Genomic DNA, 25,223 nt, shown 5'->3' on the forward strand with positions numbered 1-25,223 from the left:
CCCCCGCTACCCACCCATTGTGACACAATCTCCTCGTTGCTTCAGACAGTGGACTTGTCTCTATACTTGTTCTGCTAGATCAGGGGCGTCAAACTCATTTTAGTTCTATGGCCACATACAGTCCCAATTTAATCTTAAGTGGGCAGGACCAGTAAGATAATAACCTATAAGTAACGACAGCTCCTGATTTTTTCCATTTGTTTTAGTGCAAAAAAGAACAAGTAAATTAGGAGAATGTTTACAGTTGATAAACTAGCCTTTAAAAAAGGAAATTTCTTAAGTAAAATAAGTGCAGTTTGGGCACTTTGCTGTCTGTTGTTTAGTCCTGGGTGTCTGTGTTGTGTTCTGTCCACTTCTCTTACTAAAACAGTGGACAACTTAGGGCTAACAGTTATTTTCATTGAAAAACTGCAGTCTTCTATGTCATTTTTGTACTTTGCAAATTCACACTGTAGACCAGATTAGACCCTGTGGCGGGGCGCTTTTGGCCCGCGGGCCGTATGTTTGACACCTGTGTGCTAGATCTTAGTGCTGCATTTGACACTATTGATCGTAATATTTTCCTACAGAGACTTGAAAGTAAGATCAAGATTAAAGGAACTGCATTAGACTGGTTTGAATCCTATCTGTCTGACAGATTCCAGTTTGTCCATGTCAACAATGATTCTTCTACTTATACAAAAGTAAGTTATGGAGTTCCTCAGGGTTCTGTGCTAGGGCCAATACTCTTCACGTTATACATGTTTCCATTAGGCAAGATTATTAGAAAACATGGCATAAACTTTCATTGCTATGCAGATGGCACCCATCTATATTTAGCCATGAAACCAGATGAAACTCATCAGCTGGTTAAGCTCCAAGCATGCCTTAAAGACATAAAGGCTTGGATGACCTGTAATTTCCTACTCTTAAACTCACACAAAACAAAAGTCATTGTATTTGGCCCTAAACATCTCAGAGACTCATTATCTAATCGCGTGGTTTCTTTGGATGGCATTACCTTGGCCTCCAGTACTACTGTGAAAAATCTCGGTGTTACATTTGACGAAGATATGTCCTTTAAATTGCACATAAATTGCAAGTAACCAGGACTGCCTTCTTTCATTTGCGGAATATCGTCAAAATTAGGAACATCCTGTCTCAGAGTGATGCTGAAAAACTAGTTCATGCACTGGCGTCATCCAGGCTGGAGTACTGTAATTCATTACTGTCTGGCTGTCCAAATAGCTCTTTAAAAAGCCTCCAATTGACTCAAAATGCCGCAGTAAGAGCATTGACAGGAATTAGCAAGAGAGATCACACTACTCCAGTTTTAGCATCTCTTCATTGGCTTCCTTTAAAATCTAGAATAAAATTTAAAATCCTCCTCCTTACATACAAGGCCCCTAAAAGCCTAGCTCCATCATATCTTAAAGACCTCATTGTACCATATAATCCAAACAGATCACTTCGGTCTGAAAGTGCAGGCCTACTTGTGGTTCCTAGAATTTCAAAAGATAGAATGGGAGGTAGAGCTTTCAGCTATTAGGCTCCTCCCCTGTGGAACCAGCTCCCAATTTGGGTTCGGGAGGCAGACACCCTCTCTATTTTCAAGGACAGGCTTAAGACTTTCCTTTTTGATCAAGCTTATGAATAGGACTGGACTGAACCATCCCTTAGTTGTGCTGCTATAAGGCCTAGGCTGCTGGGGGACGATGCACCAAACACATGTCCTCTTCACTCTTCTTTCTCGTATCCTCCACTTTCTTTTCTCTGGCACCTATCTGCTACTATTAATGCAATTCTGTATAGCATGTTAACTGCTGTGTGTCCCTCTCCCCCCTCCTCCCCTCCACTCCCCTCATCCGCTCCCCTCCTCCCCTCTCCTCCCCTCATCCGCTCCCCTCCTCCCCTCTCCTCCCCTCCCTCTCCATCTTCTTGTGAGTGTCTCTGGCCTGGAGTTGTGTGTTTCCTGTAGAGCTCCATACTACATCTGTTGCCGTGGTCTCATCAACCTGCCCAGTCTTCATGGCCTCGTACAGTTATCCACTCCTACCTGAATGAACAATTTTCCAACCTGCCTATGATTCCTCTTACATTTTCAAACTGTCATGTAACATCATCAGTTTGTATCATAAGATTCCACATGTACGCTTTAGTCAGCTATATGTATCTATGACAGATGTATGTTTATGTCGTTTCATCTGTTCTCTCTCTTTTCTGTCTTTACTCGGCTGGCCTTAGGAAGATGGGTCCCTCCATATGAGCTGGGTTCTGCTCAAGGTTTCTTCCTGTTAAAAGGGAGTTTTCCCTTGCCACCTTCGCCTTCAGGCTTGCTCTGAGGGGTTCAGGTCTGGTTTTGTAAAGCGTCTTGATGCAATTTGTATTGTTATTGACGCTATATCAATAAAAGTGAACTGGACTGAATTGAGTCTGAAACATTAATGTGCTGTAGACAGAAAAGAGATGCTCTTGTCGATTTTTGCGTTTTCACAGAAAATTGTCCGCTCTTTACTTAATATTGACACTATTGATGATGCTACTATTCTTGATTGAGTTTAACTGAGATTGAATCACATGTCAACATATGTCCTCACATGGTACTTGTGGCAAATTATAACACAGCAGACACGCAGACAAACTTACTGCTTGAAGAAATTCTCAGTTCTTTTGCAGAATAGGTTTCTGGTTATGTCAAACTGAAGTTGAGCTGCCCCACCATCATTGAAGTAATTAGACAGGATCACCTACAAGACAAACAGGTGAGGTCAGTTACATTTTTACCCTGGGGATATAGTGCTTGAAAGCACTAACACCCTAAGACATTTGTTAAGCTTCTAAAAGCAAGCTGGACCAAATCTGCTTAGTAACATAATACATATCAGCTACAATATTAATGTCATGGCCCTATTTGCTCTTGAAGACTACAGTCAAACTTTCATTTGCACTCTACAATTTGCAGGATGATGAATATGTTAGTTTAAATGAGTCTACACTGCCCAGTCATAACAATTATCACATTCCTCGAAGCACAGGTAGAGGAGGAGGAGTGGCAGCAATCTTCCACTCTGACTTATCTATTAATCCTAGACCTAAGCAGAGCTTTAATTCATTCATTTCACGAGTCTGAAACGTTAATGTGCTGTACAGAAAATAGACGCTCTGGTCGAGAGAAAGCAATGTTTGCGTTTTCACTGAAAAACGCCCGTTCCTCACTCAATATCCAACTGCAATATACGATTTTGATCAGGTTTTATTATAATAAGCTTGAATGGGACGTGTTATGGGGGAAAAACCATTGTTTTTATCCTCCGCGAGAGGGGGGCTGCTATCGTCCAATTGATCCGGCTGAAAGCGCACTCTCTCGGCTTCAAGTTCTCAGGCAGACCGCTGGGGGACTTACACCCATTCCAATCGAGGTGCGTGCTCGACAGCCCCCACAGAAACTTCAGAATCAACTGGCACCCACCCTTTTCATCGCATGTAGCATAATAGCAGCTAGCTTGCTGCTTACAGTGCAGGAGAGCTTTATGTTCAACACAGTTGGCAGAATATTCCGTTCCATTACTTTCCACAGGCTACTGGTTTTGTGAGGTTTGCGTTCCAAGATTTCCATGCGTCTAGCTTCACATTAAATGCCCTTTTCCAGTTGCATATGTTGTGAACTGGTTTTATGTATAAGACAAATCATCATCCGTTGAAAAGTTAAGACTAAAATGCAATGTTTTATTTTTAGTTTATTTGGGGACTATATAAATTACTAGTGGTATTCATTTATAATACATTTAGTTGAGCAACCATATATATAGTACAAATATTTATAGTAATTTAAGGCGAAATGTTGAATCTGGTTTTGTTTTCAAAGGTAATTGCTATCCATGCACTATGTACAGTCTCATTTGGAGGCATCTTCCCAAAAAATGTTAGTATGATTTTATGTTAAAAATGCACTCAGTATATCCACGGGGAATGAAATGACTTGAGTAATAGCTGACATTCATATCTGAACACCTTTCCAGGACAGGATAGAACTGCAGGACAACACACAAGATCACATGAGTCGGCTTATTGTTTCCCTCAGAGAAGTTAGAGATGATTCAACAGTAGGTGCTCCTCCACACCTAGGCTTTTGGATACTGCCTTTCAACAGGTAAATACGCAATGACACAGTTTGTCCAGTTTATTACAGGCATCAAATCTTGAAATATGCCAGGACACATTCCCCCATGTATCTGGGTAACTTTCTTATCCTGCTTGATTCAATTTTAAGAATCTTCCCTACACTGTGCTGTCAGCCTGCAAAGTAGCTATAATCATTACCTCATGTCATATGCCACGTCACTAATTTATATAATATTCATCAGAGGGCTTCCAGTGACACCCTCAAAAAGTGTCAACAGTGCACACATGTAGTTTACTGTACATGTAGTTAGGGGTTTGCTGTAATAGTTGAGTGCATTCATACCATCTAACGGACAGTTTATCTTAATTGTGGTACATTCTGACCTATCCTCTAGCCTAACCCAAGTGTAGACGAATGACAACATTGTCAGCTCAAAGCAAAGGCTACAGCAAACCACCTGCACAATTTCAGTCATTGTTTTATTAACTACATTTTTCATTCTCTTTCCTTTGTTCACACGTAGAATGATAATGAAGATAACCAAATCAACACAGAAGAACACTGGAGTAACACTTCCAACAGTGAAGATGAAGATGATGTACACTGAGAATACTGAGAACCCTACCACAAGCAAACTGGATGTGGACATTTCAGACTAAAGAAGAGATACAACAGTGCTGTATGCTTGAAAGATGATACATTTTGTTTAATTAATGACTTGGTTATTTTTAAACAAATGTGTTGACATCAAATTTCTGCTTTTTGTTCATGTGCCAAACTATGCTTTGTTTTAGTTGAGGTACTTACTAAATCAGACAGGCCTGTATGTTAAGATTCACAGTACAAAGTACTTTATATGAGGATAAAAAAAACAAAACTGTTAATGCTGTCTGGCCTGACATGATTAAAACAAAATGTGTTCTTGTTGAAAAAGATGATGACTAGGACTAGGACTTGATCAATAAAGTCAAGTCAATGTTTCTGTTTTTGTGTATGTTTTTAAGGTACAGAAAGATAATGCCAGTGAGCACACATACCATTTACTGTAAACTTTTAAAGTCCAGCACTATATGATCTTGAACATATAAGTTTCTAACAGGGGTAATACCTCAAAGCAAATTGTGTATAAATATATACTTAGTCTTGGACTTTTTCTTTATACTTTTCAGTATAAGCCAAGTATACTTCACTATACTATTCTTAAGTATATGAAATATAGTACATAAAAAGTAAACTTCAAGTATACTGCCTCAATTTTAGTATAAAATAAATATACTTGTAGTACACTTGAGTAAACTACTTTTTGCTAAGGGAAGTTACAGCCAGGGGTGGAAGCACTACAAATATTTTTCACCACCTAAAACAGTGGCAAAAACTGCAGTACGAAGAGTGTGTGAAACTGCGCGCTGCAGAAGCCCCAGTCACAAGCCATCCACAACCCGAAAAAACCTCAGTAAACCTTGCATAAGCATTACATGTACTTTCTTATACATGTGCAAATGGCAATAAAGTCTATTCTATTCTATTCTACTAATTTGCATCAGCCAGTTAGAGGGTCCATGTAAGCACCAGATACAACCTTAATGTTACAGCACACATTTATTGAACAAGAATTAAAACAAACCTGATGATTAATATAAAATTGCTTCAACTTTGGACAAACATTTCCTTTAACAATAATCACCATACAGATATTGGCATTTTACTTTATGTTTACAGTCAGTATTTCTGTTTGAATTGATTTTAAATTGTTTTGTCACATTATTGGAAAAGGGTTTGTACATTCAGGAAGTGCGATGAAATACTAAATACTAATTACTAATAAATCAACTATCACCATGTGGAGTTAATAATTGAACAATATCTTTACAATAGTGCCTTTATTGACTGAGTAGCAACATTTTAAGTGCCTGATGAAGATCAACTCAAATTTTGTACATGTATTCAGAAACATTGGTCTCAGTCATGGCAAGAGAGGAGAAGCAGTAAAGACATAGGCTGTAAAGTAGTTAAAAAATGGCTTCAAGTTTTCACAGAAAAGCACTTACTCCAGTTTGTGTTAAACACTGTGGGATAGACTGGTGCAGGTGGGCCATTGGAGCTCTCAGAAGGGATGATGAAGACAAAGATCTCTCACTTTACAAAATGTTTGCTTCCAAAGTTTTTACATGGTATAGAAACTAATCTGGCAGCATTAGGCATGAACAAACAAAAACAAATTTGAAACAGACACACAACATAAGGGTGAATAAACCCCGGCAGTTACTTTCAAAGAATAATGAAAAAGCAGTTTACGTATAAACAACAATTATGACATGCCTGTTGCAGAAACAGTGTGGCTGTGCCAAAACAATTCATTGATTGACATAAAATCAACAACCCTTTTGTTGAAGTATAATTTTAAGTGTATGCAGTATGTCATACTGTACTTACTGGTTCCAACTTCGAATAAATGCTCTTCTTTCAAAATGGGGAAATACTGTAGGTCTGATAAGAGATTTCTCAGTTCATTCTGCAGTCTGTTTGTTGGTGCCTTATCATGTTTTAGTTTCAGATTTAAGATTAGTTTTCAAATAATAAAACACCCCACTGCATTTTCTGCACCTGAAAGTAAAGCAACTTGATTTTCAAAAGATTTGGCACAAGAATGTCAGATTTCTACAATGAAAAAGAATGGCCACATTCCTTTTGACCACTGAGGTTAACTATTCGTGCTTAAATGTCTTATATATTCACTTACAACATACTATATCAGTACATTACCTAATAATATTATTGGGATGCTCCTCAGTCCTTTAGTGAAATTCCGACCTTTTGAAAATACATGTTTTTGGTCATTATTTACATTTTTGGTCTAAGATTTTTGGTTTTCAGCTGACAGCATGAATTAATGGCGGTCTCGTCACTTTATCGGAAAGGTAAAAACATAAATCACAGAAGCAGGCTCACATATTCTTGACTTTATGGCCTGATTTAAGGTTGGAATTGTCTTTGAACTGCTTCCGCAACCTGGAAAAGGCTGAATGAGTAACACATGACATCATACACTCATAGTTATAATGTAGGATTATGTATACTCTATTAAACTATACCAAACAATTGCATGCCAATATATTGATGTGAGTTTGGCTGAAAATATTGCGTTATATTATTCTTGGGTAGTTACCATAACCCACGTGAAGGTTATTTCAGGTGAGATGTACCCTTTTAAAGTGAAGCTTTTTTTTAAAAGATTAATTTAAACAAGAATCCTGTCTACAGGGTGAATACAAATCAATTTTGTTATCTTTGGTCAAGATCATATGATGTTGGGTTTAGAGAATGTCCAATCAAATGGAAAACATTCACAGTCAAAGCCAAACACCGAACTGTATATAAAGTAATGCATTAAGTAATGCAAAAATGTCACAACCTGATAACTAACCAAAATGATCCTTAGAGACACAATGAAGGGTTTCATGTTAACATCTAAGCTGATAACCCTTCTAGACTGTTGTTATTTCAAATCAAACCTCAACCCAGTGAAATTGTGTTTTGAAATTACCTGTCATCTTGGTTCATTAAGCAGCCAGATGGAAGATAGGAATTGAAAAAAAAGTGCATTCACAACAAAGGCAGCATATGTCACCTTTGTGACATGATACTACTACTAAAAACACACTTGTTTTTCAAACACATGAAGTGTTGATGAAAGAATGATTAAGGCCCTCTGCTAAGAGTGACTCCAACCACTGTTGTAATGCAAGCAGGGCGTGCCACCCATCTATATGTATATCATATGTATGTTTTCAAAATGCTTCTCTTACAGGACATGCTAATGAAAGCAGATGCAGATTTAACAGCAGCACCAGTGAGTAGAGAATTCAGCTTTGTACACAGGAAGAAGTGAATAATAATAATAATAATAATAATAATAATAATAATAATAATGTATTGATCCCACATGGGAAATTCAATCCTGCTATTTGATCCATCCATTCATTCACACAATAGTGTGTACAGTCAGAGCAGTGGGCTGCAGCCTCTAGGGGGCAGCGCCCAGGGAGCAGTTTGGGGGTCAGGTGCTTGCTCAGGTCACCTCAGCCATGGACGTGGTGGGGAGGCAAATCTGGGACCCTTTGATCCAAAGCTGCATCTCTAAACATTGCTCCACAGCTTCCAAAAAGAGCAGAATTTACACCACAGTTTTGCAAAACTGGTTCAGATAACAAAAATCCTAGCTTACTTTTTTTGATTTTCCTACAAAGATGATGAACGATGCACTAATGTTGGAAGTACAACAATGAAAGCACACACGAATAGCAGGATGAAACAGGAATGCGTACTTCTATTCTTGTGTTGTCACTCATTTTGTATGATGTGTTGTACAGAGGTCATGGGATCAGATGAGGATCTCCACAACATCTGTGTCCAACTCCTGTTGGGTGGGTAGGGCTTGATGGGGAGCCTGATGTTGCAAATGGGACTGGAGTGGAAGCCTTCGGTCTGCGGTGCTGCTGTGAATCACTGCTACATCTACACAGAGATAATCAAATGATGAGACGATCAGATAGACCCACACATACACACTGCTCAAAAAAATTCAGCTGCTTTGGTCTCAATGAAAGCAGCAACATGAGACGACCACCCTTGGCAGGAATGGTTTTACAGGTGGAGGCTGCTGACATTTTTTCCCTCCAAAATTTTTCTGAAGGTTTGTCGCTGCCAATTAGTGGCATACTGTATGTGGCATTTCAGAATTTCTAACAGTGTAAGCTGACCTGCTAAGCGGTCAGGGATGTAGATAGGGCTGGGGCTGGACAGGCGAGCTGGCAGTGTCATGCTTTGAAGTGCTGGAGTGCTGGGCTTGCTGGTGTCCTGACTCTGACCCTTTTCAGTTTGCGTGCAGCTGTCCCTGCTGCTTGTCTTTGAGTGGCCCGCAGTCATCGGGGTTGACGGAAGTACTGGGGAGGGGGACGATGAGATCGATTCCGTCCTTTGAGTATCTGTGCGAAACTCAGGACCCAGCAACACCCCTGGAGGAACATGAGAAATGTTCAAAAACACTGACATTTACACAGTTTCTACAAATTATTTCTCACCAACAGAGACATTACATTTATAGTTCTTAAACTTGTCACACAATTAAATTCTTTACATTAAAATTAAGACAAAGGACTTTTGATTCTTACCAAGACTGCCCTTCCAGCTAGTGTCCTTGCGTTCTTCTGTGATTGGTGAACCACTGAGTCCAAGGCTGTGCGAGAGCAGTCCTGAACCACCAGAGCCAGTGTTGGAGATGGACATAAGGGACTTTGAGGGCCTCATGACAGATGGCGTATCTGACTTGACAGGCTCCTTCCTAGAGCGCTGGTGGAGCACCTTGATCATGGCATCTTTCTCAATGATCTGGGCATGAAGATTCTTTATCCTGGGTAATGAAGAGTCAAATAGAACCACAGTTACTGTGGGACAATGAGACTTTAAGTACATTTATTTCACAGTTGACCCAGACTGAGGAACAAACTGTTACTTTTGTAACTGAGAAAATTCCTGCATCATCACAGCTAGCAACACGGGTAAGGAGATCAACCAACCAACATATTAAAGAGCAGATTAGTTTTTATATCAAGTAGGAGTTAAATGACTTCAGATTTTTTAAAGTCGACTAATATGTGGTGAAAGTTGAGTCGACGTCAACTACTCGATGACGTCACACATAAAAACATATTGGAAGTAATGCTTAGCAACAATGAAAGCTATATTGTTGAGCTGATTACATACTGTAGTGTCGCACAGGAAGGAATCTATGGAGGCTTTTCTGCAAGGTAATTGAAGCTTGAACACGGGCTACTGTCGGCCGTAGCTCACTTCAACACCATAAACACCATCAGTCTGACACTTTCTAATATGCGTCTCTCGTTTGCAAAAAACAAAAAATCAGCTCATATGGAGGGACCCATCTGCCTAAGGCAAAAGCTCTATCTCCGGAGCCTTTTCCATGTATATAACAGCTAAAGGTCTAATAATTTTAGACAATGAAATTCACTTATTATACATTATTATTCAGCTGTCGATTTGCAGCCTCCTTCTCTCTGTTGATGCAGGACGTTTGGTGAAGTTGTTAACTGACTGCTGTCGATAGGATTTGGATCGTTCCCTCCGTTAGCATTAGCAAATGCCTTTTCAGATGAGGGTGCATTGCAGTAGTACATTTGTTGTATTTCAGGACTGACTTACATATTCTGCATGTCACGGTAGTATGGGTTTCATCTTTAGTGAAGTATTTCCATACACTTGATAAACCACTGCTAGTTTGCTGCTATGACGGACTGAGATGTACATGGCACAGCAGTAAAATCGACTAGTCAGTTCAACCCCTACTGTGAAGTTGTTAATCTGACATCTTTCAACCAAACTAACTAAACCAAGCTGACAAACTATGAAACCGCCCATATATTAGTGATGGGACCAGCAGTTCTTTTGACTGTACTGAATCACTAGAATCAGTTCATTTAATTGATTCGTTCAACAGATTCGTTTACCGAATCATTCAGTGCTTAGCAGGAGCCCTGACTGCATAGTGCACATATGTGAAACTCAAGGCCCGCGGGCCACATGGCGGTTGCCATGGCAGCCACTCAGCGTATCGGTATGGCAGCCTGGCGCTCTGAAGTTACATCAGTCCATATAATTGACCAATAAAAGCTCAAGTCACAAGCATTAGAGCACTAAATACTGAAATGTTTCTTATGATTCTTATACAAAGACGTAGTAACGCTGTACCAGTTAGCAGACAACGGACTGAATCTGTTACTGACTTGTACTGCTACTATTCCGGTAGCACACAGCAAACAGAAAACTTACTAAAATATAAATGACAACACCACTGCAGATAAACGCAAGTCTGTTAACATGCATGCTAACATACACACTGAAAGTGTCCGTTACCCAAATAACAACATGTTTAAAACGGCCTTAGCATGCTAGCTTAGCCCTGTAGTTAGTTTCACTCTCCACCAACCACCACATCCCGCTACTCTCGTTTTATACTAGGCCTACACGGTGAACGCGAGTCCTCTGCGCAGAACATTCACTGAACATGCTACACGGATGTTAACAAGACAGTAATTTTAGTGATACAGTTACTAAACGTGAATCAAGTCCTCTGCCTTGAGTGGCAGTTCTATCCGTGTGTACATCACAGTACGTGAATATTATGCTGTGCTTAAAGCAGATTCGCGAATCGTTTGTGATTCGCTGATTCACTGATTCTAGGTTCACTAGGTGATTCGTGAACCTAGCGAATCTTTCAGTAGGTTCGCGAATCATGAGTTGCAGTGCGAACGTGAATCGCCAGACAGACTCACCTCTCTGTGTGTAGCGAGCAAGGACGAAATTTTGATTTCAGAAGTGGGGGGGACACAAGTATTTTTAATAAAACTCTAATCTTTCAGTTCACTGTGTTTTCTAGAAGCTCTTCTAGTTTTCTATTGCTACTTTTAAGTTTAATGTTCCCTTTTTTGGTTTGACTGGTTGTAAAGCATGTAGCAAAACAATAATCACCCAATTCTGTGTTTCACCTTGTTAGACAACTTCACTCCAACTCAGTACCACCAATTTTACACTTATTTATGGGATTTATGCATACCTGCCAATTTTTCAAAAAACCTTGGAGTGAGATTTTGTCGTGGGTGACCAAAATTATGCCGTGCATGCAGTCACACAAATTGGTGGCTCAGATATTAGACAATTGGAATTAATTTGATGTTGTACCCATGTTGTACCCTGCATTCTGGTGGTTTGTGGGGAGGTCCAAAGCTGTTGATAGGGGCAGCCCACTGAAGATGGACAATATTGGTTACATTCTGTGAAGCAGACATAGCTGAAGGTCCACCCCCAGGAGATTTTGGATTAAGTAGATGTGGTTTCCAGCATTCTAGTGCATTTTTGGGCGGTCTGCTAAAGATGTGCAATACCTGAACTTATTCTGATTCATGTTCGGCATCATGACTTGTAGGTCTTAGTCTGTAGACTTGAGCTGAACATTCAACCAGAAAACTATCGGTGTGCCTAAATCACAATAAAGCCTTATTCATAGATCAGTGTTTAAGATTTGACCTAGGTAGGTTGATTGATATTTTGATTAAAATGGTATTAAACTAATTCTTAACTAAAACCTAACCTATGTTGTGAATAATTGTATTCTTAAGAGCACTTAATTTTATTTTATTTTTATTTTATTGGTTTATTTAAGACAGGGACCATGTACAAGGTTCATTAATTACACGAAGTAAAAAGATGGCTTGTACCAGATTATAGCTAAGAGCTAATTTCCATCTGCAGTCCCTGGGCAGGTAAGAAGAATAAAATAGGGTAAAATAGAATAGAAATAACAGGCATGCACACACGCGCACACACGCGCACACACGCGCGCGCACACACACACACACACACACACACACACTCAATCAATTAAAAATATACAGAATAATGATTTATGTTCAGCCAAAAACGACACAACATTAGTTAGGGAGGGACATTATTCTTCATTCAAAGTCTCCCACCACATGGTCCATCAGAGACAAATAAAGTGCAACAAATAAAGTGCTTAAACAGTACAACTTTTTCAAGCAATAAAACAGATGAATGCATTACAAAAATAGCTAAAATGAGGCATAATCAGTATCAGATGCAGATCAGAAGCTGGGTAAAGTCCTTGTCTATGATCTGTGTGCATGGTTATACTGGCCTAGTCTCAGCTCAGATTCTCTTCTTTATCAGACTTCTCAAAGTAGTTTCTGGTTTCTCCTGCTGTCTTGGCGGTCTCTGTATCTCTTCTTCTGTGTACTTCGGGGTGCAGACATAGATAGTAAAGGGGTGCACTGCAGGTGTAGCGCAGCGCAAAGGTTCAGGGGCACTCATCAGCGCCATCTACCGTCGTGGAGTTTGAAAAGGAACGGAAGAGTCTCGGACCAAGATCGGATTTTTTTTTTTTTTTTGCGTGAGAAATTGGATGTGTGGCGTGAGTGCGTGTGAAAACAGGCAAAACCGTGTGTCACACGGCGAAAGCGTGAGAGTTGGCAGCTCTGTTTATGGTTAACAGACCTCATTTACATAGCATCACCCAGTGGTGGGCAGGTCAAACTGGCATCACAGGTGGGGAGAAATTGAATAAAATGTCGGCACGCACATACGCACATGGACACCGATTCAAACGTTAATGTACATGCAACCTCTGATATTACAACCCTTCCAGCTGACGTGACCCAGGCAGAACAAACGCCCAATTTACGGTAGCAGTCAGATTAACAAGGACTCCTGACCGCAGACTGGCAGACCGGTGTGCAAGCAAGGTGGAGTGACAGCGGGGACGGCCAATCACACAAGAAACGGCAGAGCCAATCGAGGAGCTTGTGGGCGGGTCTAAACTAAGGGAAACAGGCTTCAGCTTGAACAGCCGTTTTCCGCTTGGTCTTAGTGCTTGACTAGTCTCTGTTTACTTAGACTTAGACAGACTTTATTTGTCATTTTGATTTTCATCAAAAAGAAATTTCGGTACAATGGCTCATAGTACAGCAGGAATATTTAACAGAAACGGTATGTACAACAGAAACGGTATTGTACAATTTACAGGAACGTATATACAGAATATAATAAATATAAATATCTAAGAAACTTGAAATGTAGATAAATATTATTGCACATTTTTAATTACAGGGTAATGGGAGTGGGTGGAGGGGGGTACTGTTTGTAGTGCGTTGAGCAGTCTTATGGCATATGGGATGAAACTGTTTTTGAACCTGACTGTTCTGCTCGGTAGGCTCCGAAACCTCCTTCCAGAGGCCAGCAGTGAGAACAGTCCATGTTGGGGGTGTGAGGGGGCTGAGGTGACGTTTTTGGCCCTTGTCAGACAGCGTCTCTTAGCAATGTCCTGGATGGAAGGAAGTGAAGTCCCAATGATTTTCTCCGCTGTCCTCACCACCCTCTGTAGGGACTTCCAGTCAGAGGCACTACAAGCCCCTGACCAGACAGAGATGCAGCTGGTCAATATGCTCTCTATAGTAGGCTACCTCTGTAGAAGGTGGTGAGAATGGGAAGGGGTAGGTTGACTCTCCTCATCCGTCGCAGAAAGTGCATGAGCTGCTGAGCCCTCTTTACCAGCGAAAACAGGTTACTCAGACCAGCTCAGAGTGTTTGTTATCTGCACCCCCAGGAACCTGGTGCTGCTGACGATCTCCACTGCTGAGTTGTTGATGGTGAGAGGAGTGTGGCTGGACTGGTTCTTCCTGAAGTCCACGATGATCTCTTTAGTTTTTGAGACACACCAGTCCACCAGATGTTTCACCTCCTCTCTGTAAGCCTGGTCGTTGTTGTTGCTGATGAGGCCCACTACTGTCGTGTCGTCTGCAAACTTCACGATGTGGTTAGTAGTGAACCTAGCAGAGCAGTTGTGGGTCATCAGTGTGAACAGCAGTGGACTCAGGACGCAACCCTGGGGGGAACCGGTGCTCAGGGAGATGACACTGGAGATGTTTTTTCCCACCTGCACACACTGAGGTCGGTTGGTGAGGAAGTCCAGCAGCCAGTTACACAGGTGGGTGCTGAATCCAAAGGGGGCCAGTTTGTTGATCAGGTGCTGTGGGATGATAGTGTTGAACGCGGAGCTGAAGTCCAGGAACAGCATCCGCACATGTGTGTTTCTCCCCTCCAGATGCTCCAGGCTCCGATGTAGTGCAGAGGAGATGGCGTCCTCTGTGGAGCGGTTGGGACGATAAGCAAACTGGTACGGGTCGAATGTTGAGGGTAGTCTGGAGGTGATGTGATCCTTTACTATAGTGTAACATTGTTTTTGGACGGTAAAAAGTGCAGGGGACCAAAACGGCCTTTTGAAAAAGTGCAACGGACATATTATGTTTTCCCTTGTAGCTAATGCAAATATGATGCTCGTCTTGTGCAATAATATAGACCGATGATTCCATTCAGTAAGTTCACTCAAAAGATTCCATTGGAACGAATCATTCGCGAACGACGCAACACTACTATATACTAGTATAAGCTGCAACAGCGTGTGCCATTTGTCGTGGATACAGTCGGTCTACAGTGAATTTGTGGCTGCCAGCTATGATAGCTTCCAAATGTTTTCAGCCAAGGCCGTGTGTGTTTGAGAAGAAAAAACATAGAAACTGTTTCTTGAAACCCACTGAAAAACCTTAAGTCTGTAAACTGAAAGTTTATAAACACCCAAAAGTACATGGTAAGATTATATTTCCATGACCAGGTGTCAGGGAAGCTGCATGTATATTTGCTATACCTGCTTTCCATGTCCAGACAACGACGATTAGCCATAAGAATTTCCTCTTCTTCCTTCTGGATTCGAGCCTCCACTGATGTATCGTAGCTGCTGCAGGGAGAGTGGCTTATCACTGATGTTGAAGTATCCCTGCAAATCAGTAAATGGTTCAAATTTTGTTTAATTTTTTTTTTGTTGTTGTTTTTTTTTTATTATTCTTGTTTTTTCCATAACTCCGTTAAAAAGGCTAGAAGCTCAGACAATGTGACACAAGCAGTAACCACCCGAGCAGTTTTAAGTCATAAATGCCACCAGCTGCAGTTCCTCTAATGACCATTCAGAGGGCATCTATTTGTAAGCTACCCAGATCTTACTGGTTATTTTTACTTTTTCTATAAGCCAAAATCATTTATAAAGAAGGAGATTCCTACTAGAATTTTGAACTCTAAATAACCAGAGTCTGATACAATGGCTAACAGGATGAAATGTACCTCTGAGTTGCAACAGACGCGGCAGCATCAAGGGCAAACTGCCTCATCACACTCTCCTCCAAGTACTTCTGCTCCCACTTGGTCATGTCGGCCTCTAGAGCCAGGATTCGCTCCTCCTTCTCCCTTAGGTGCTCCATCAAGGCTGTGGCATTGTACTCTGTAGGGACTACACCACTGATTTGAGAGCCTCCTTGACGCTAGAGACAAAGGAGAAAAAAAGAGGCAAGAAAGAAGAGAAGAACCATCACCGTAAGATGTATTATTTAATGTAAAAATGAGTGGGGTCAAGTAAAACATTTTATTTTATATTGTGCATTGCACATTAATATTAATTTATGCAATTGCAATGCCATGATTTTAATGAAGTTAGTACACAGCCATGAATGCAATGGTACTAACAATTGTCATAATAGTTTCGGTTTTCGGTTTCGGCCAAGAATTTTAATTTCGGTGCATCCCTAATGTATGTATATATATATATATACACACACATATATACTGTCTGAAAACAGCTGTCTGCTTCAGCTGTAAACACTAGATTACATTGTTATTATAGTCAATTTAAGGAGAATGAAAAAGAGGATGCCTTCTAATATGAGTGATAACATACACCACTAGTCAAAAGTTTGGACACACCCTCTCAACGTTTTTTCTTTATTTTCATGATTATTTACATTTTCGATTCTCACCGAAGGCTTCTAAACTATGAATGAACACATATGGAATTATGTAGTAAACAAAAAAAGCGTTGCCTGTTGTGTGGTCTCATCAACCTGCCCAGTCTTCATGGCCTCCGGCAGCTATCCACTCCTACCTGAATGAACAAGTCTCCAACCTGCCTATGATTCCTCTTACATTCTCAAACTGTCATGTAACATCATCAGCTATATGTTGTATTTGTATCATCAGATTCTACATGTACGCTTTAGTCAGATGTACACTATATTACCAAAAGTATTCGCTCACCCATTCAAATGATCAGAATCAGGTGTTCTAATCACTTGGCCTGGCCCCAGGTGTATAAATTCAAGCACTCAGGCATGCAGACTGTGAAACAAGACATTTGTGAAAGAATGGGCCGCTCTCAGGAGCTCAGTGAATTCCAGCGTGGAACTGTCATAGGATGCCACTTGTGCAACAAATCCAGTCGTGAAATTTCCTCGCTCCTAAATATTCCACAGTCAACTGTCAGCTCTATTATAACAAAATGGAAGCGTTTGGGAAAAACAGCAACTCAGCCACGAAGTGGTAGGCCACGTAAAGTGACGGAGAGGGGTCAGCGGATGCTGAAGCGCATAGTGCAAAGAGGTCGCCGACTTTCTGCACAGTCAATTGCTACAGAGCTACAAACTTCATGTGACCTTCAGATTAGCCCAAGTACAGTACGCAGAGAGCTTCATGGAATGGGTTTCCATGGCCGAGCAGCTGCAGCCAAGCCACACATCACCAAGTGCAATGCAAGGCGTCGGATGCAATGGTGTAAAGCACGCCGCCACTGGCCTCTAGAGCAGTGGAGACGCGTTCTCTGGAGTGATGAATCACGCTTTTCCATCTGGCAATCTGATGGACGAGTCTGGGTTTGGAGGTTGCCAGGAGAACGGTACATTTCAGATTGCATTGTGCCAACTGTGAAATTTGGTGGAGGAGGAATTATGGTATGGGGTTGTTTTTCAGGAGCTGGCCTTGGCCCCTTAGTTCCAGTGAAAGGAACATTGAATGCTTCAGGATACCAAAACATTTTGGACAATTCCATGCTCCCAACCTTGTGGGAACAGTTTGGAGCGGGCCCCTTCCTCTTCCAACATGACTGTGCACCAGTGCACAAAGCAAGGTCCATAAAGACGTGGATGACAGAGTCTGGTGTGGATGAACTTGACTGGCCTGCACAGAGTCCTGACCTGAACCCGATAGAACACCTTTGGGATGAATTAGAGCGGAGACTGAGAGCCAGGCCTTCTCGACCAACATCAGTGTGTGACCTCACCAATGCGCTTTTGGAAGAATGGTCAAAAATTCCTATAAACACTCTCCTCAACCTTGTGGACAGTCTTCCCAGAAGAGTTGAAGCTGTAATAGCTGCAAAAGGTGGACCGACATCATATTGAATTCTATGAGTTAGGAATGGGATGGCACTTCAGTTCATAGAATGAGTAAAGGCAGGTGAGCGAATACTTTTGGTAATATAGTGTATGTATGTATGACAGATGTATGTTTATCTCGTTCCTCCTGCTGTTCTCTTCTCTCTTATCTGTCTCTACCCGGCTGGCCTTAGGCAGATGGGTCCTTCCATCTGAGCTGGGTTCTGCTCAAGGTTTCTTCCTGTTAAAAGGGCATTTTTCCTTGCCACCGTCGCCTTCAGGCATGCTCTGGGGGTTTCAGGCTGGGTTTTGATGACTTATGATGGTCCAACTAAATGCAAACTGGATGGGATAGCATGTCACTGCAGGATGCTGCGGTAGCCATGCTGGTTCAGTGTGCCTTCAATTTTGAATAAATCCTCAACAGTGTCACCAGCAAAGCACCCCCACACCATCACAACTCCTCCTCCATGCTTCACAGTTGGAACCATTCAGGTAGAGACCATCTGCTCACCTTTTCTCTACAATGTAAATAGTCATGAAAATAAAGAAAAACCATTAAATGAGAGGGTGTGTCCAAACTTTTGACAGGTTGTGTACGCAGGGAAGATGAAAAATGCAAATTAACACACAGCATCATTTGCAGCACTGTAGAATATCTTAACAGTGACTCCAGAACCAAGACCAGCGCTGTTTTTTGTGTGCATCATGACTTTGGCACACGTTAAGTCATTATTTATTGACCTGTACAAAACTCAGATTATAACTCCAACACTGGAAGTTTCCACACACACCAAAATTTCTGGTAATAAAGGTAAATAAAGGCACTGATGATTGAGAAAATATATAACTTAACCACACATAGCTCCTTATACATCCACATGGTCACATTAATAATTACACGTTATTCAATGACAGAATCACACTCTTACACTCATATTAAATACTTCCATTTTTAATTCTTGCTTAAATTTATTTATTATTTAGTTATAATATTTTGAAAGGCTCACATTACTTAAGAATTACTTAAGTAATTCATTACAATTCGTAAAGCATTACGATGCTTTTTCCTTCTCAGGCAATTATTTATAATAGCAGTGTGTTTTTTCTCAATGAATGAGGCAAAACTCACAAAACACGCAACCGAGACCACGTCATCAGATCAAAAGAGATCAAATGATCACCAAGTAATGGCCTGGTATGATACCTGCTGCATGCGTAGTGACTCAAGCTCTCTCTCCAGTCTTGTACGTAGTCGATGTTCAAGTTGTTCTCTCTTCTCACAAGCTGCCTGCAGCTGTGCCAAAGCCTGCTGCATCCTCTCCACCTTCTCCACATACACTTGCTTCTTCTTCAGCTATAGAATGTGACAGAATAAAATAAGATGGCTGGAAATTTGAATGAACTATTACCAGAGGTGCACCATCAACTAGCATACTTAGTGTTAAGTATGATTTAACTTCAATATCTAAAAACAAAACTAAAACAAAGGCGACTGGATTTGTTGGGTTTTCTTGGAGATATTGTGCCACTCTTCCAAGTAGCTTCTTCAGTTCTAAATGACTGGTGGGGAGTTTAGGTTTTTATTAGAAACATCTGTGGGTGAAGTTGGCGCAGTTTGCTGCGACTCCTCTCTGTCCCAACAAAACGGTGTTTTCGTGTTTTTTATCTTGTGAGTCTCGTCGCTCTTGTATGTCTTTGACGCGTCAGCCTGTCTTTAATCACAAATACAGCCAAGAGTTTCTGCACGCCGAAGAGCTATGGGATTGTCAGTGTCACCAAGCCAGTTCGGAAATAGGTACATGTGTGGTCAGAAGGGTCTTCAGTGGCACTTCAGGACTGTTTCAGTACCACCGACTAGAATATGTTCAAGAATAGCAGTCTCTGTGTACTCCAGGAGGTCTGCGGTGTTGTTGTATGTGGCAGGAGCCTGTAGACCACCCCTGTCTGCTCATCTCTGAGCATTGACCGGACTTAAACACCACTGCACTTTATATATGAGCTACCCCCTCTAAGTTTAGATTTCAATTTACAGTCTATATTTTTTTTTTCTCAGTTTTACATTTTTACTGATATTGTTTACCTTGTGTGCTTTGTGTAATTATTACAGTTCTACTTTTTTACTACTGATTGCAGGTTCAAAAACACATTTCACTGTGCATTGTACTATGTATAACTGTGCATGTGACAAATAAAACCTTATCTTATCTCTTATCTCTCTTCCCTCCAGGACAAGTACACTACCTGTCTATTTCTTCTACTTTTTTAATCTCAGATTAGTACATTTTATGTTTAAGTTGTTGCGCTGTAGGCCTTTGACGCGGTAGGCCTTTGACGAAAGATATATCCATATATATCTTTCGTCAAAGGCCTACAGCCTTTGTATATGTGTTGCACATGTCAGAATTGACAATAAAGCTGACTCTGACTTTGACTTGAAATTCACATGACAACGTGACGTCTGTTAATGACCAGATATTCAACTGTAATTCAAAGAATTAGTTTGATCAAGTTTTTACCACAATTAAATGAATAACAACCCCATTCATGACCAGTACTCAAGGTATAAAGTGGTGAAATTTTTGGGGACAGATCATTCAGAATTTTCAGTGCTCACTTACACTTCATCCTTTTATTTAAGGGTTTTATCTAAATTAAGCACTGCCAACACTGATTTACTGAGTTAGTAACTGAATTACTCCACTATAAAAGTAACTAGTTACCAGGAAAGTAACTATTGCGTTACTTTAAAAAAAACAAAAACATGTTTAAATACATCTAAGAATTAGATTTTTTTCTTTTCTCAAGAATGTACACTTTACGTGTACATTCTTGCCTTCTACCTCAATGAGGTTAAAGTAGTGCCTATACTTGAAAACGGCAACTTTACCTCTGAACGCTCCAATCTCGCCATTGCTGCAGACTATCTCTGATCGCTTGTGTGATACTGCTATGCAAACAACACCCACCCAACTCAACACTGGCCTGTCGCTGATTGACTTACCATCTTACCCTACCTTAGCCAATCACCATCTCTTATGCGACTACCGCCCCCACCCCACTCCACCCAGAGGGGAAAAAAAAAAAAAAAAAAAAAAAAAACACCTACGCCGCTCTTGTGGCTGGCTGACAGCGCAAGTAATGCATCACATTTAACTGTCGGTAACAGTAACGGCGTTGTAAACGGAGGAAATAATAATTAATTAGATTACTCGTTACTGAAAAAAATAACGCCATTAGTAATGCCGTTTATTTTAACGCCGTTATTCCCATCACTGGTTACGGCTGGTTATGCACTGTACTTTATTGCTGCTTAGAATAACTCTGAATTACTATAACTGGTATTTATTCCTCTGTAATTTTGATTTACCATTGTTGGTATTTAAAAGCTAATGTAAGACCTCCAAAATGGTCCACTCTTTGCACTTGCTATAGCACTTTATATGAGTATTGCACTTATGTCCCACTTTATTTAAAAAAACATTTAACAACAACATTTTAATTGTAATTAAATATACTCATAACAGGTAGATTGCTGATACCACCCATGTTATTTTATCTCATATTTATCATCAGGAGTAAGTGAATGTGTGGCACAATAAGATGGCGCCGACGAAGGTAGCCACGGTGTTTTACAATTTGTCAGCTGTCCCACCGGGGAAGACAGAACTTTGGACCACTGCTACACCACAGTCAAAGATGCCTTTCATGCTGTCCCCCGTGCGCCAATCAGACCACGTTATGATCCACCTGATTCCAGCATACAGACAGAAACTTAAACTCTGTAAACCTGCTATGAGGACATCAGATGTGGACCAGCGAAGCTGTGGACCACTTAAGGGCATGTTTGGACTGCACTGACTGGGACACTTTCAATGCGGCAACAAACAGTTTGGATGAGTACACAGAAGCAGTGACATCATACATCAGCTTCTGTGAGGACTGCTGTATTCCAACACACACCAGCCAACGACTCGAGCTCTGTCTGGAGGGGCTTCAAGAACATCACAAACTACAAGCCCAAACCCTCCCACTCTGTGAACGACTCACGCCTGGCCAACAACCTGAATGAATACTTCTGCCGCAATGGGACAGTAAGACGACCCCCCCCCCCCCATGACACCTCTCCCACCAGCACTGGCATCTGTGAAACCTCACAGGCCCTCACACCAGTGCCCCCCTCCTCCCTGACAACAACAATGGCCAAGGCTCTCTCACAGCCGGTGGAATCAGAGCCTCCCTCCTCCATCTCACCTCTCACCATCCTTGAGAAGGACGTGAAGAGGCTGTTTGCGAGGCAGAACCCTCGCAAGGCTGCTGGACCAGACGCTGTATCTTCCATCCACCCTGAAGCACTGTGCTGATCAACTGTCTTCAGTGTTCATGGATATCTTCAACATCTCACTGAAGTCATGTCACGTGCCAGCTTGCAGGAATGCACCATCATCCCAGTCCCCAAAAAGCCAAGGACTACTGGACTCCATGACTACCGCCCTGTTGCCCTGATATCGGTTGTGATGAAGTCTTTTGAGCGCCTTGTGCTTTCACACCTTAAGGACTTAACAGACCCATTCCTGGACCCCCTGCAGTTCGCCTACAGATCAAACAGATCTGTGGATGCTGTGGATGACGCCGTCAACCTGTCCCTCCACCTCATCCTCCAGCACCTGGACTCCCCCAGATCATATGCCAGGGTCCTGTTTGTGGATTTCAGCACGGCCTTCAACACGGTTGTTCCGTCCCTACTACATGGTAAATGGTAAATGACCTTGCTTTTATATAGCGCTTTTCTACTCAAATCGCTTTACAGTCATTGACACATCTACCCATTCTCTCACACAAGCACACACACATTCACGCAACTGTCTTGCTCAAGGACACTTCGGCATGTGGCACATTCCGGGGATCGAACCACTAACCCTCTGGTTTGTGGCCAACCCACTCTTCCTACTGAGCCACAGCCGCCCCTACAGGACAAACTCTCCCAGCTGACTGTGACTCCATCTGCAGGTGGATCACAGACTTCCTGTCGGACAGGAGGCAGCATGTGAGGCAGACTCCCGTACCATCAGCACGGGTTCCCCTCAAGGCTTTGTCCTTTCACCTCTGCTCTTCTCCCTGTACACAAACAGCTGCACCTCCAGTCATGAGCAGGGCCGGTTTTTGCTATGGGCAATGTGGGCGACCGCGGGCGATCTATGTGCGCCCTCAAAAAAAAAAAATCTCGCCAGTTTTCTAGACTACCACTCATTTCCATGTCAAGTTTGTGGAGTGGGCACTGGGGTGCCCTCATTGTCACGTCAATTTGCTGCTGAGAGTCATGCAGGTTGTGTGTGTGTGTCAGAAGAGGCAAGGGGGAGGGGGGCGGGGGATCAACTTGCGACTGCAGAGGTTGGCAAGGGGGAGGGGGGCGAGGGATAGACTAAACCCAGGCCACACAACACAAACTGCTTCCAAATAAATTGTATTTCATTCCTAAAATTAACATCGACCCATATACCTAATTGGGTTATGTGAAAAATTACCAAAAAAAAAAATAAAAATCTGTGCAGTCATCTACGTGACTCACGTAACTCCGATTGATTGACGGGCGAACTGACGTTGTTGGCAAAAGGTAATGCAGAAGTTAATGATGTCGAGTCTTCATCTTCATCATGGATCAAAGTAAAAGACCAAAGAAGCTATCAGGTGCCCAGTTCAGAAAAAGAAGAAAAGAAGAAGAGGAGAAACGGGCAAAAGATAAAGGTATGCAGATTTCTATGAGTGACATGAGTGGATGATGCAAAACAAAACTCGTATGTAAAATACGAAATAGTTTACTGCAGGAATCTTTTTTTTATGTAGTTATTTATTTATTTATTTATGTATTTTTTAGCTTTCTTCAGGGATTTTTCAAGCATGGTTATCAGATCCTGTGATGAAGGATTTGTGTAATTTACATTGGTGTTTATATACTGTATTTCATTTATTTATCTTGTTTTTTCTCTGTTCTTGTTACCTTTTTGTATTTAAGATTATATATAATAAAATAATACAAATAATATAATATATTGTTGTGTTGGTGGCGGGGTTTGGGGGTAAGTCTCTTTTTTTTTTGGGGGGGGGGCTAAATCTAGCCAGGACGCCTCTGTACGTCTCTGTACGTAAGGTTATCTTGCATGCATCTGTTTGTATGTGGTGTCTATTTTATGTAGAACTACGGATGGAAATTATCTTCTGCTAAATCTGGTGCACCCATCTTTTCTTTTTTTCTTTAAAAAGATTAATGTAAGTGCATGCTGTCCATACCTTACAACTGAATAAATAAATAAAATAAGTCAGACAGCAACAAACGACAACAGTGGTCTTACCTCCTCCTCAAGCTTGACCACTTTGGCCTGGGCATTGTTGAGTGCTTGGTCTCTGATTTCGATGTGTCTCCTCTGGTCCTCTGTGGCAGAACGCAGTGCATTCAACTCCATCTCCAGTTTCTCCTTCTCACGCAGTGTTTCTTTGTCTGAACACAGTATATAATAAGTGCCCTTTCAATTAATTTCTGGTTATTGTTAATAACTCCATAGATCAGCCATAGTACATTTTAATTCATGGACGGCTTAAAGCAGTCAAAACCGTGCAGCATTTGCCTCACTACAGCAGCCCTGATAGGTGTATCTTTGTGGAAATGTAGAGTCTACAGCATATTTGCCACAACTCAAGTGCAACCTCTCAAGGTACAACTCTAAGTCAACTTTTGCTCTCTCACAGATTATTGCATACTAAATAAAACAAGTCACGGCAGGCAGTGTTTAACTGCCATGAATATTATTTATGTTGTTATTGTTTGTTTACTGTTATTTTATTATTTTTAGTTTCTTGTTTAATGCTTACGGACTGATTTTGATGGAATTATATGAGAGGTATAGATACATACATACATACATACATACATACACTACCGTTCAAAAGTTTTAGAACTCCCTATTTTTTCCAGTTATTTATTGCAATTCAAGTCGTGCAAGTCTAATGAATAGCTTGAAATGGTACAAAGGTAAGTACTGAACAGCCAGAGGTTAAAAAAAAAAAAAAGGTTTGGTTACCCAAAACTGAAAAATAAATAATAATAATAATAATTTCAGAAAATGCCTCTTTCAGGGAACACGAAGTGGGTTAACAATTTAAAGGTGTTCTGCAGCAATGAAGGTTGAATCAGCCTTGAAAGCTAGTGCACTAATTTCTACAGATGTTCCAACATTTTTTGGTTACTTACAACCCCCTCTGTCTGCATAAAAGCAGTGTTGGAA

General features: G+C 41.2%; 1 protein-coding gene across 2 annotated transcripts in view; it reads right to left on the minus strand.

The window, feature by feature from the left end:
- Positions 1–5,430: 5,430 nt before the first annotated feature.
- Positions 5,431–25,223, minus strand: part of amot (angiomotin) — a 56,378-nt gene continuing 36,585 nt past the window's right edge. For both annotated transcript variants that reach the window (XM_084564748.1, XM_084564749.1), the window contains 7 exons: positions 24,294–24,439; positions 19,151–19,300; positions 15,866–16,062; positions 15,396–15,524; positions 9,274–9,512; positions 8,863–9,117; positions 5,431–8,617 (listed from right to left, as the gene is read on the minus strand). In XM_084564748.1, the coding sequence (XP_084420874.1) occupies positions 8,484–8,617; positions 8,863–9,117; positions 9,274–9,512; positions 15,396–15,524; positions 15,866–16,062; positions 19,151–19,300; positions 24,294–24,439 (1,250 nt within the window). In that variant the 3' untranslated portion in view covers positions 5,431–8,483. The remainder of the gene's footprint in view (positions 8,618–8,862; positions 9,118–9,273; positions 9,513–15,395; positions 15,525–15,865; positions 16,063–19,150; positions 19,301–24,293; positions 24,440–25,223) is intronic.

The sequence above is a fragment of the Chelon labrosus genome (genome assembly GCF_963514085.1).
Source record: "Chelon labrosus genome assembly, chromosome: 17".
Lineage (NCBI taxonomy): Eukaryota > Metazoa > Chordata > Actinopteri > Mugiliformes > Mugilidae > Chelon > Chelon labrosus.